This window comes from Bidens hawaiensis, unplaced genomic scaffold (assembly GCF_021521415.1).
Source record: "Bidens hawaiensis isolate Kalapana, Puna unplaced genomic scaffold, B.hawaiensis_p1.1 tig00030503_1, whole genome shotgun sequence".
Lineage (NCBI taxonomy): Eukaryota > Viridiplantae > Streptophyta > Magnoliopsida > Asterales > Asteraceae > Bidens > Bidens hawaiensis.
Genome location: NW_027495082.1, coordinates 59,891 through 73,385, shown reverse-complemented (window position 1 = coordinate 73,385; position 13,495 = coordinate 59,891). Strand labels below are relative to the sequence as shown.

At 31.4% G+C, this 13,495-nt stretch overlaps 2 protein-coding genes across 2 annotated transcripts; one reads left to right on the top strand and one right to left on the bottom strand.

Moving 5' to 3' along the window:
• The first annotated feature begins 402 nt into the window (after nucleotides 1-402).
• On the top strand, nucleotides 403-1,342 carry LOC143580509 (heavy metal-associated isoprenylated plant protein 2-like). The gene is made up of 2 exons (XM_077063511.1): nucleotides 403-811; nucleotides 932-1,342. Exons 1-2 carry the CDS (start codon nucleotides 794-796, stop codon nucleotides 1,310-1,312), a joined length of 399 nt encoding a protein of 132 aa, XP_076919626.1. The 5' UTR covers nucleotides 403-793; the 3' UTR covers nucleotides 1,313-1,342.
• A 1,275-nt stretch (nucleotides 1,343-2,617) lies between these two features.
• On the bottom strand, nucleotides 2,618-7,947 carry LOC143580504 (phosphatidylinositol/phosphatidylcholine transfer protein SFH12-like). The gene is made up of 10 exons (XM_077063505.1): nucleotides 7,914-7,947; nucleotides 6,585-6,801; nucleotides 6,142-6,241; nucleotides 5,798-6,064; nucleotides 5,653-5,727; nucleotides 5,451-5,552; nucleotides 5,320-5,369; nucleotides 5,127-5,226; nucleotides 4,950-5,036; nucleotides 2,618-2,932 (listed from the first exon to the last, which is right to left on the bottom strand). Exons 1-10 carry the CDS (start codon nucleotides 7,945-7,947, stop codon nucleotides 2,618-2,620), a joined length of 1,347 nt encoding a protein of 448 aa, XP_076919620.1.
• Between the last annotated feature and the right edge of the window lie 5,548 nt (nucleotides 7,948-13,495).

The window sequence follows — 13,495 nt, the reverse complement described above, 5'->3', positions numbered from 1 at the left end:
CAGTTCCCGCCAACCACATCTTCCGACAATCCGTACTTTCACCGTGTAATTAACCACCTGTGAAACCACTACGAATGTCATTAACGTTGTAATTGGTTTTGAAATGGACCTCCATCTACATTGTTAAATTAATTATATTTGTGAATTTGTTATTATTAAATCATCCGTTAATAATTTACATTTACCTTTTCTGAAATATTGAAGTAAAGGTCTTTGAAACTTGAGACTAAAGATATCCTTACTAATAGTTAATTCATTTTCATTTTTTTTATTTAAGACTAGTGGCGTAGCTAGAAATTTTTTCTTACATGTTCGGGAAATTTCGAGGGACGGACGACCGATTGTTTATCACTAGTTTTGGACCCGTTCCACTTGTTAGACTATTGAAGATCAAGCATTTCCAACAGTTGTGAATACGATTTGTTAATAACTAGCAGTTATGGAGATTTTGGCAGTATTAACTGGCCATGGATGTGACAATATGCGTTTGATATTGGTTGATAGTAAATGTTACCAAACCAATGTATAATCCCCTCATGGGCATAAATGTTTTGCTATAAGTATTGGAGCATATAATTATGCCAAATAAATGTGTACTGGATTTAATAGGTGAACCATTTAATACTCTCTAACTGGCATAACTAGATCCATACATTCTTTCCTCTCCCTCTCTATCTATATATACATATTAACCATATTATAAAATAATATATATGTATGTCACATACATGTGTTTATTGAAAGAAGGCAATTTTTGCCATAGGAGATGCAAAGTATTTTGTGTGATTAAACCATGTCATTACCAGCAAAGGTTTAAACATCTACTCAAATTCAACATGTTTGCATATGTTTCATTGTTTTACTATGAATCTTGTCTTGTGGGTCATTGAAAATGGTGTCAGAACATGAAGCTTACAACTTGTTTTTGCAGAAAACGGTTATGTCAGTGGATCTACATTGTAAAAAGTGCAGGAAGAAAGTAATGACGTTGATATCGTCCATCGAAGGTATAGACTCGATAGTTCTTGATGTTTCAAAATCCACAGCAACCGTAACTGGTGAAGCTGATCCCGTGTCGATTATTAGAAAAGTGAGAAAGACTAGAAAATCTGCACACATTGTAAGCGTTGGACCGGCTAAAGAAGAAAAGAAAGATGACAAAAAAGACGTCAAGAAAGACGTGAAGAAAAACGAGAAGAAAGATAGTGAAGCACACAGTGTTGTTGTTCCTTCGACCCCAAGAACATGCCATAGATGCGACGTTTGGTATGTTGTTAATCAGGATTACCTTCATCCTTGTAACATTTTGTGAGTTCCTCGGGTCGATCCATCTTCATTAATATTCGTATTGATTTTGATGTTCATAATCTTATAAGAATACTGTCACTTTATCGAGAATCAGATTTGCACCCATTATAAGTTTGTTTTCAAACATTATTTCACCATTTTTTCTGTTCAATATCTTAATATCGTTCGAAAGAGGCTCCAACTTAATAAATACATTACATTGATACCATTGAGCTATAATAAATTATGAGGTTTTTTTTTAAGAAAAAGGATTGTAACATGAGACGAAAGTTGTGTGGTTTTAATTGATTGTACTTGTAAAAAAGAAAATCATTGACTGGCTAAGCTGGTAAGACGTACTTCTATATAAAAGTATACGTAAATATTTAAACGTCAAATTGTTGTGTTTTAAAAAGTGTAATTAGATGTCGCGTTTGGTAATATGTTAAATTTTCACGCTTTTAATCCTAACTTATCTCCTTTTAAGACCATTTCCAATCTATAGATTTGTGGAGTCAAAGGCTTTAACGTGGAAAACCTAGAACTTGAAGACCAAAGACCGTATATTGTGACATTGGTCCTTGTGGGGTGTTTGGTTTGGTCCCTGTATAAGACGTGCTTGTGAGGGAAAGGTTGGGTAAATTCTACTCATATATAGGTTTGTTAAGCAAATTAATTTACTTTATAAACAGATTCATTTATTTCACAAGAAATAGAAACTAATATATTAAAATCTGAATATAAATATATACTTGTTAAAAAATATATTTTATAGTATGTAAAATTGTGGGGGCTTATCTATCCTTTCATTTAATTTCATTAAGTATACAGAGTTTTCTAAACGTTTATACATTTTTACAATTTTTGTTTTTATCACAAACTCATTATCTGTGTTAGCCTTTTCTTTTAATTTTGTAAATGGTCATCAACTCTTACAAGTTACAACTAAAAGACCAAACATATATTGATCAATAATATTTTCCATCTTTTTCGTTTATTCTTTTGATCACTATTATTTTTATAAAATTTTATTAGTTTATTAATCAACTTTTCATTTACTCAAAAGAATAACAAAGGAGATTATTACAAGGATACTCTTTATACCACACAGATTACATGTTTCCTCCCTACTTCTCTAAAATTACATGATTATTAGTTTTCTAGTTAAGTGATGTAGAAAATGTTTTTTTAACCCTTACTAATAAATTTTTTTACATAAAACAATAAAAGAAATCAAGTGGAACCTATCTAACACAAAAGAATAAATATATTAAACTTAGTTTATAATAAAAGCAAGATCTATTAACCTTAAATCTAGCATAAGATACACTTAGCTGGCTTTGCTTTTGGGCTTGGTCTCAGCAGCTTCCTTCGGCTTTGCTACAAGCTTAGCGTTAGAAGCTGGCTTAGGCTTGGTGGCTGGGATGAGCTTAGCATCTGGTTTCTTATTAGCCTGTGGCAGCAACTTATATGACGCCTTGACCTTAATAAGCTTACCTTTTACGACAAGTCTCTTTAACTGAATCAACAAAATTTTCTTAAAATTCGTAGGAAGATTCTCTTGCTTCTTCGCAATAAACTTTGCGATCGCATACTGACTTGAACCGGTTTTATCCTTCAACGATGAAATGGCATCTTGAATCATCTAATTCACAATAATTTCTTATGTTAATCTCATAACATGTAATAACCAATAACTGTAATTTTAAGTTGAATTGGGTAACGTGACGTAAAAACCCGTTACATAGAATGTAATTTGTTTTTTTTTTGCGTCAGTTAGGAATTTCTAACCAGGGAGGTTTTTTATTTTTTACAAAGTTGGCTATTCAAAAAAAAAGCCATACGTCGAAGTAAGGAGGATGCGACGAGGGAATCGTGGATTTGCGCTTTGTTGATGTGTTCTTGCCTTTGTTGGATTTTGGTTTAGCTGCAACCGTTGTAGGGACGGGTACCTCCGCCACCACAACTGGATCTTTCGTCGCCATCAAACTAAGATTGTGGGTAGAGGGGTCCGATAAGTTAATGAATGTAGATAGATTGCTACAATGGAAATTTGATTGATGGCGGTAATCGAAACTAGTTTGTGATTCTTATGAATTTGCGGTGATTTTGGAAGTAACTCCTGATGTTGTGATTTGGTTTTGTTAGTTTTTGACCGTTAAAGGCTAGTTTTCTAAAAAAAATGTTATTTTTATATTAATAAAAATCATTTCTAATATATATCATCTCTATATATTTCACATTCATCTTAATCATTCTTTCTCAAATTTCAACCAAACTAAATAAATTGTCTCCATCATCTAGTTCAAAAGCTATGCACACTATTTTGCATAACTTTCACTTAATTTTTATCTACAATTGCTCAACCTACTTCACTTGAATTTTCAATATATCTAAGTTCAAGATTTATGTAAAAAGAGATAGGTTAGATGCTTTTATTTTATCTTGTAATCTTTTCTAATTTCTTTTTTTGAACGGCCAACTAAGTAACGTCGGGTACTCCGTACGCGGCCCCCACTGGCTAAAGGTAGCCTGAGCCGGCCACTAGTCCGGACGGACGGAGCCCCTAGCGATCCACCTATTGAGGGATTCACCGGATAAAACCCGACCCCCACGCCCGCCAAACGGCATGACAGCAAGGAGCCAGATCAGGACTCGAACCCTGGCAAGGCAGGGTCATCCCTCATATCTCCCGTATAAATTGGTGGTAGTGAGGTTTGAACCTCATACCTCTCACTAGTAAAGTGAGGGCCGAGCCACAACCAATTTATTTATATATTGATTAATTTACAAGTTTTAATAGTTTATATATATTATTTTTCTCTTATATTAATTCTAAGTGATGGAAAAAGTCAATATACGGATGTGTTGAAGAGAGTTCAAGAAAAAGAGATTGAAAAGATGTATTCCTTTTTCGTAAGGGTGGTGGGTGTTGAAGTGGGATGGTGGTTTAGTGCGAGGATGAATTAACATCTTTATGTTGAACCAGAGAAGCAGCAAAGAAAGTAACTAAGAAGCAAGAGGTGAGGGGTCATGTTAGAGAGTACATAGCAGAGAATATAGTTTGGTAGGCCATGTACCTTGTTGACATTCAAAAACTACCTAAAAATTTATCTATTATTGCGGTTTTATTATAATATAGTAAGAGTAATTTAAATAGTTTACATAGCTTAAAAAGTTCTTAAATCTCATAGTATTTTGGGCCAAAACAGCCCAACAGAACAAATAATAAAAACTGGGCCAACACTATGAAATAAGTTCATAAAAATTTTACTTAATTACAAAACAATAACAGGATATTGGTTTCTCTAATAAAGAAATTAGTAATGAATTATCTTGTATTTCCATTTACAGAACCAAATACAGAGAGAATAAATAGCCAGACGAAATTTATAATTATAATCACTTGCAATGGTTAAAAGATGATTATAACTATCAAGAGCTTATTAATATTTACAATTTCTAATACTTACATTCAACTGAAGCACGGTGATCAGCCACCAAAGTACTCGGTTTGGATGAATGATTTCTATGCACAAATGTACCTTCTTGTAATACATAAGCCGCATATCTCAGTTATGCATTAGCTTTATTTGTTTAAACTATATAACATTTCTTTTTATGTCTCAGTTTTAATGTAACATAAGGTCATCAGATGGTACCGATGTGGAACACTGCCCGACATTATGTATTATTCCAGTTGACTCCAATCTTGAAATGCAACCTTTTGTTTTGCCACTTGAAATAACCTGAAATCAAGACCATGCCATATGAAGTTTGCAAACATAATTAGATTTATAAATTTTTGTTAAATAATATATTTTTTTGTGTGTGTTTACCTTCATAACATGAGGGTCTTTCCAAGGTCCTTTATCCGATCGCATGCAGCCTCCTTTTTCCGCACAATTGCAATAACCACCTAGAAATTCTGGTAATTCACTGTCACATTAAAAAGACTTATCAAGTTTAATGCAATAATGCATATATTAATTTATAACCACCCAAATATATAATTAACTTACAAAGGTTTACCTAGCATCAATTACTTCAAGCAATGTGCTTTTATATTTGGTTCCCAGAACCTGAGGATGTAAAGTATTAAAGAAAAAGAATCATGGTTAACACGAGCTTAATATTATGCACACAACATGTTGTCAACTTACATGAATCTTGGATTTTGCTTTGGGTTCGAGAAACGACTGAACCATGTTCCAGAGCATCTTAAACCCCTGACCGGCATTTATGATGAACATCTGGCATAGTGTCTGCAGAGTGCAGGTATAAACATTAAACAACACACTTTATGTTAAAAAAAATTATAAAATAAAAATAAAAATTGAGTTTTTATATATGTAAGCAATATACATCAGGATAATTGTTGTTGATCTGTTGCAGCCTCCTAATGAGTTCAATCACCGGTTTTGTTAAGTTCCATATACCCTAAAAATATAAACATATCACCGAGTTACAAAAACAGTTTTAGCTCCAAAAATATTAAGTCATGTCATACCATGCCTTGAACATCTATAATTGTTATATTTGAATCAACACGTCTTCCGGTTGCAATTGAGCAGGCTGGAAAACGAATGGATAACGTTCTCTCATACTCCTGCACATAGTATTTCACATACCGCTCAATACTCGTTACTCTCAGAAGCTTCTTTGGGTCCACTTGTCCTAATATCTCAATGTAAACGGGCCTTCCTTGTTTGTCGATACCATGAAAACCTTGAGGAACATATTGTAGAACATCACTCAACTCATCGAATTTGTAATCCTGCCAAAAAAGAAAGTTTTTTTCACGATACAAGTATTAAGGAATTCAAGATTCGACTAAATTTATTTCTGTTTTACCTCTAAAATGGTGTCGGCTCCAAAGTCTTTTCTCCACTTAAGCATGTTAATCCACATGTTCTTGGTGTCTTCGAGATTAAACTTCATGGCTTTCAAGTATCTGCAAGGTTGTGATTTGATAAGTTTCAATTCGGCAACGAAGAATGGCATTCTATTGTACTCCCTCCGTCCCATTATAAGTGTCTGTATTTTCTTTTTTATTTGTTTTATTACAAGTGTCCACTTTCAAAATTTATTAGCCAATTTCCAAGTTTACCCTTAAACACACACAACTAACATTAATAAACAATATTGATGGACCCACTTTTCAAGGGCATTATTGTCATTTGGTAAGAAAAAAAAGTAATGATTCAATCCATCTTAAACTTTGTGTTTTTCAAACCTGGACACTTATAAGGGGACGGAGGGAGCAATAATTTGGTCAAGATAATAATGCTTATTACTTTAAGATCATATGATAGTCATCTAGTATTGGAGGTAGCAAGTTGTCAGCAATTAGTGTTTGTCGAAGAAGATTAACCGCTTCAGCCTCCTCAAGATCTTGAGCTTCACCTAATGTAGAAGAATCTTGATAAATGGTTTTCTTTCTCATTTTGGAAGTGTATTCTACGTTCTTTTTACAAGTTCCATGTGTGCGTTCTTCATATGAGACGCCGAGATCTGTATTCCATATATAGGTGAAAACGAGTAAGGTTTATATATCATAAGAGTTTTCATTCTCAATATAATTGTATATAACTGTTGAAGAACATCTTAAAAATGTTCTTATTATATTAGATGTAAATGCCAAAAAATGGACAATTTTATGTTTGCTTATTATCAAATTTTATTTTGTGGACCTTACTACCCTCAACATAATAAAACTTGTTTCTGTATATGTTTTGGTTTTATATTTTGTTGGTTCTCATTTCTTCACATATTAATAAACCGGATAAGCTCTTTGGCAACAAACCTTTGAGTTAACGACTTACGGGCACAAATTATTAACACTATAAAGTGATGTGGGCTCAAGTGTCGAAGATTAGGCTATGATGTTTCTGGAGGCCCAAGATCGCGTTTCCAGAGGTGTTGCACGAAAATGGGCATAACTTGGGCTACGGGTCTCCGTTTCAAGCATGCTACCAATCAAAACGAGCGTTGGAACGTGGGCCACGTTGTGGTAACCAGCCAAAGGCGGGTTATCCCGTTTATTTTTCCGAAATAAGCCTTCTAAATAGACTTTTGGGCCACTTTTATGTTTTTTGTCTAGTTTTTGGGTTTTCTTTTGGCTGTTGTTTGGCCTGTGGTTATTTTTGTTGGCCCAAGCCCATTTTGGATGCTTTATTAATATGTTGAGTTACCTTGCGACCGATCATTGATAAGATTTTAATAAAAACGAACTGGTTTTTCAAATTCCTGCCTTTTGGGGTCGAATTTGGGGTTTGGGGAAGGATCATCACGGGTATTCAAAGAATCACCGTGACTAGCCTTCGTTTACTATTAGTACGCTGCATCATACAGTCACATAACTAGAGGGGAATGACACTGCTAGCTGCAAATGCTACACATTTATCTTAGATTCACTTAACATAAGGCCATCATGTACCACTTATATTTATTTACTTACAAGTTACATCACATAAGCAAGTATAGGCAACTTTCAAGGTTAAGTGCCAATCTTAACATGCTATTTCTAAAATAAAAAAAAAACTATTTCCACATAAATCAATTGAATTATACAATCCAATTCCGTAACCATGAGCACAAAAGATAAAATACACAGATGAGCTTACCAGACACCGAACTACGTTGAATCGCTCCAAACATGGTATAATTTGGTCTGTTAAAATTCAATCTTAATTAAAACTAAATGAAGTTTAAGAATCAAGAACATATTAGTATTGGAAACAAAGAGTTACCAATAGTGATTGATTGAATGCAGAGAAAGAGAGGGTTGTAGACGGCACGTCGGAAGGCGGGATTAAGAGTTCTGGTTTTGTATGGTATGGTATGGTATGATGCGAGTTCAAGGTGTTTTGTTTAGCAACGTACGTCTTTATTTTACTTGTCGTGGGAGAAATGAGAATATGCGCATTTGCAAGAATAACATCTTTTCAATACTCAACTCATGTGCAAAATTATATTATATTATATACTACCCCTTCAACTCTCTACCTATTTACAAAAATGGCGAGTTTTATAAATATTTGAGGCTCCAAATTGAGAATCTGTTATTGTCCATTAAATACTTTTTTATTTGCAATTTTGTCATGGCATCACAAGAAAAAATATATTAAGTTTTTAAATGATTTATTGTGGATAAAATCAATAAGTTTCCTCGAAAGTTATAGGCTCTTCAAAGAGGACTTGTTGCTATTGATCTAATGATTGATTCTGATATAAAGTGTTCACCAAATTAATTACCGATAATACAGCAGGATACAATTCTACTATTCTAGATCAATAAGGTCAACATATAATGTGTTTATGTAGCTATTAGTAAAAAAAATTCCGTGTCTATAGTAATTACTACTTTTTAGAAAATGTGCGCAACATAATTTGTATTATTGTGGTAATCGAAACGACGGATTCCCCAGCTACTTTAAAATACCCCATTCCTTATACAGGAGCAACTTTGGCTAAATTTTTATGTGCCAGGAACGACACTTTCCTTAAAAAATTATAATTTGAATATCTTTTTTTATATAATCGATATACGATAAGATAAATTTAATAATACTTCCATACATTTCTTGTTATTCAAAGCAAGCTCAAGTTGATACAATGATACTATGCATCCGTTTTGCAAGGACGTTTTTTTAAAAGAACTGTTAAATCATTATTATAATTGTTCGAATCGTAAGATGGATTTAAAAATTCTATTTCAGTTATCATCATCTTAAAGTTATGCGGAAAAACTAATTAATCAATAAGGATAATCATTTAAATCATTATTATAAACTTTAAATCCTCAGATGGTTCAAAAGACGGTTTAATTTACAAAAGCTACGTCAAAAGACTAAATTGAGAAGGATAATCACTTAAATCATTATTATTAATCGGTTACACATATATTAGGATATAAATCTCTATATATATTTATGAGATAATATTGTATCAGTAACCTAATTAGAAGATTGCCATATGTAATTATATATAGATGATTATAATGAATGACAAGGGAAGGGATTACATTCCATCAATTATAAACTTTAGATTCTCAGATGGTTTAATTTACAAAAGCTACGTCAAAAGACATATTGAGTAGAATCAATAATATAATAGAATAGTACGAAATTTGCAAAAGCTAGTATCGTAAACATGAAGAAATAACTTGCATAACTTGGTGGTGTGAAATACATAATGGTTGACTATAAAACTATTTTGTCTAGGAAAATATAGAAAACGTAAATACACATCGTTGACATTTTGAATATGCAAAAACATATTTAAAGAAATTATTATGTGTTTGGGGAAAAAGGTTGGGTTTAAGATAGGGCCGGTCTTTAGAATGAGTCATACTCCAAGCCATGTACTATGTGGTCCATATGGAGTTGGTTTTGGTTTTAAACCGACTGTTGGTTGGGTTTGGACCGTATGTGGATAACTGGTTTTGGTCTTATCGTTCTGGTTCACACAAAAAAGGATGACGTTTTATATCGGTCCCTTGGGTGGGTAAGACTAGGGTTGTTTACAAATCGAGTAGAACCGAACGCAACTTTGTTCATACATGGTTTGGTTTGAAAGTGAGCAGAACCGAACGGATTGAATTTAAAGAAATGAATGATATTTTTATGCTTGAACTTAGTTTGGTTTGAAACGAGTGGTTTGGTTTGGCTTGATTTCGTACAAGTTTTTCAATTTTAAATTTCTAAAACTCCAAGTATCGTTAATACAAGACTTTCAACTCTAAATTGTCTAAACTTCAAACTCTAAACGTCTAAAACTCAAAGTTAACAAGAAAACATATATATATATAAAATAAGCGTTGATTTTAATTTAAACTTTAAATTTTAGAAACTTTGAAAAATAGTATATTTTTATACATATACATAAAAAAATATATAAAACAGATAAATAATAAAAAAATCCGAGCAAAACGAACCAAACCGAGCGAGGCTTTCCTCATGCTGGGCTTGCTTTCAAACTGAACTGAGCCGAAATCAAACGAGCATTTTTCAAGAAATTTTCAAGTGAGCGGTAGGCAACGAGCAGTTTGGATAGTCCTAGGTAAAACCGTAAGACGACTTGAAAATATTACTTCTAATATATAAATAACTCCCAGTTTTTTACTATAAATCGGTATCTATGTGATTGTATGGGGAAATAAATTGATAACCAAAGTTTATTCCTTTCAAAATCATATCCGAATGGACATATATGCTGTTTTGTAGTGATGAACTATCATCACTTGAAACTCGATCTCAAGTTTGTTAAAAAGTGAATTTCAAAAGCCAAATATTCAGGTTCGATCATGAGCGCATAATAAAATCATAAGAGATAAATAGATATAGATATATTCGTATATAAATTGGATTAAAAATGAATGACTTAAAAAAGACATAAGAAGCCCTATAATAAGGATTTAATTTCATAAGTTTGACAAATTTTGAAAATTAAAATTTGACTCATAAATATTGAAATTAAAACTATATATAAAGACGTAAATCTTTAAATACCATTAAAACAATACAATTGTACACATGGTCTTCTTCTAGGCTGTTCACGTGTGCAATCCAGTCAACAACTTTCCAATTCACATATTCTCTATTAGACTGTCACATGTCATGTTAACCAAACACCAAAAAAACTTATTTAAACCTTAAGATTTTTCCACCCAAATCATTTTAATCTCTCTCTCTCTCTCTCGGCTTACTAATTCCACCATCCACCATCTTCTATATTCCGGTAATGTAGATCGGGATTAATCGTTTTTTGGCAAGGTAATATCTTTTTCCGGTAAAGTTTTCCGATATGGTTTTATATTTATTTTAATTGTTATATGATTTTGTAATAATCTCTTTAGGTTATATACCAAAATCCAAGATTGAATTGATATTTTGAAGTTATTACGGTTTTCCGGTAAAGTTTCCGGTAAGATTTTTGTCACAAATTCAACTATATATGTTTTTGTCACAAATTTTAGATTTCAACTGCGCTTCTAACGTGTTAATGTTTAATTCCATTATTTTAATTTGTCTATCAGCATCATATTTATAAGCCTTTGAATCTCATTTCAGTTTATGATCCCATATCAATATATATATATATACTAGTTTGAGGCCCGTGTATTACACGGGTACTTGTTGAAAAATATAAATTTTGATCATTAAGTGAAATACAGTCAACCAAAATGATCATATATTGTTAATACAATTACAATTAAATTAAAATTACAGAAATTCCATAACTAAGATTACATAAATATGTTTCAAATAGGTAAAAACTTCCTTTTACATTACATTTGTGGTTATATTAGCAGGTATACATTGTTTATCAAAAGTAAAAAACTTTAGTTCAGGTCTACTTGTAACTCTTAATAAAGTAACATATAGGCCTACTTATAAATCTTGATATAGTCATATATAGTTGTCCGTGTGACAAAAAAAGGTTCTCTAAGTACATACCAACTCTAGATATATGATAATATATATCTATGATACTAATAAAAAAATATTTATACACATAAAATATCATAGCTTTTAATCAATTATGGTGTGTTCGGGATTGCTTATTTAAGTGAAAAAGGACTTTTTGCTAAAAGAACTTATAAACTTATGAATTTTTTAAAAGGAATTTTCAAAAGTAAGTTTGGATTAACTTGTGTGTTGATGGAAACCAAAATTACTAAAAAAGGACATTCTTTTTTAAAAGGAGTGTAATCGGTTTTGAGAGTTAGAGGGGTGTAATAGGTAATTCAAACTCATTAAGTTAATAAGTTACACATTCCTAACTTTTCAAAACCCCTTAATTTTGTATTGTCCAAAAGTTAAAATCCATAAGGCCTTATGGTTTGTCAAACACCTTATACCCCTTTTTAATTTTTTAAAAATTTATAAGTTGATGAAAATTTATAAGGAATCCAAACACCCCCTTAATATGATGTCATTTAAGAACATTTGCTCATGTTTATAAAAAAACATGATTATCTCAAAAATAAAATACCTGAACTTTGATGATATAATCATTCTTAGAATCTTTACAATTTGAAATTGATTGATTATGATAAATTTGTTGTCATTAATATTCTGTGTATGACAAATTTTTAATTGACTTTATATTTTACAATTAAAAATTGTATAATCAAGCCACATAAAAACCAAAAATTTAAATATAACAAAATGATTTGTGTATTTCATATGAATGTAATTGTCATGTTCAAATAATAGTGATTATTCTGAGTTAGAAGAATATTAAAAGATTTAAAGTTGCATAAAGTGAAGGCATTATTTATAATTCTTTAAAGTAGGGCTGTCACTTAACCCGTAACATGAAACCCAGCCCAAGAAAACTCGTACATGTACCCAAACTAACCCGACCCAAGAAACTCGAACCCAAGAAAATACTAACCCGAACCTGAACCGAAGTAATTCGGGTTGGTTCTTGGGTCCGAATCGTAGGTTTTAGGTCAACCCGAAAACTTTTAGTTTTAAAATCATACGTATTTTTAGGTATTAAATGCTAAGCCTTAACCACTGACGTTATCAGGATTTAGTCCAAGTCTATTGTTCTCATTCCACATATTATTAATCAAATGTTTATTGTTTATTATTTTAAATATAAACCATAATAAATACTTTAATTAATATTTCAAAATTTACTAATCGTCTTCTGTCAATCATATGAAGAATACTTATTATATGTAGTAATGAATTTAGTTGGAATAAACCTATAATTTTAAAATCATATATTAAAATGATTTAAAATATAAGGTCCACATAAGAAAATTGGTTAAAAAAAAGGTGAGGGAGGCTATGGTATTGACAAGTGACAAAAATTGTAGGCTTTTATTAGAATATATATATATATATATACTAGTTTTTAACCCTCGTATTACGGGGGTTGTTTTATAATTTTTTGTTCTAATATTTATTTATTTTTTGAATTTATATTTTTTTATTGTATGAAAGTTAATAATATACTTATGGTTTGATGATAAATTGTTTCACAAATAAATAAGATGTTATAACCCGGTTTAAAAGTTATATGGTTTTGATAAGGCCCAAAACCCGTTTATTTTTTTTACTATAAAATTGGTTTTTTTAATTATAAATAATATTTATAAAATTTAATAATATACTTATGGTTTGATAAGACCCAAGACCCGTTTATTTTTTTATTATAAAATTGGTTTTTTAATTTAAATAATATATAT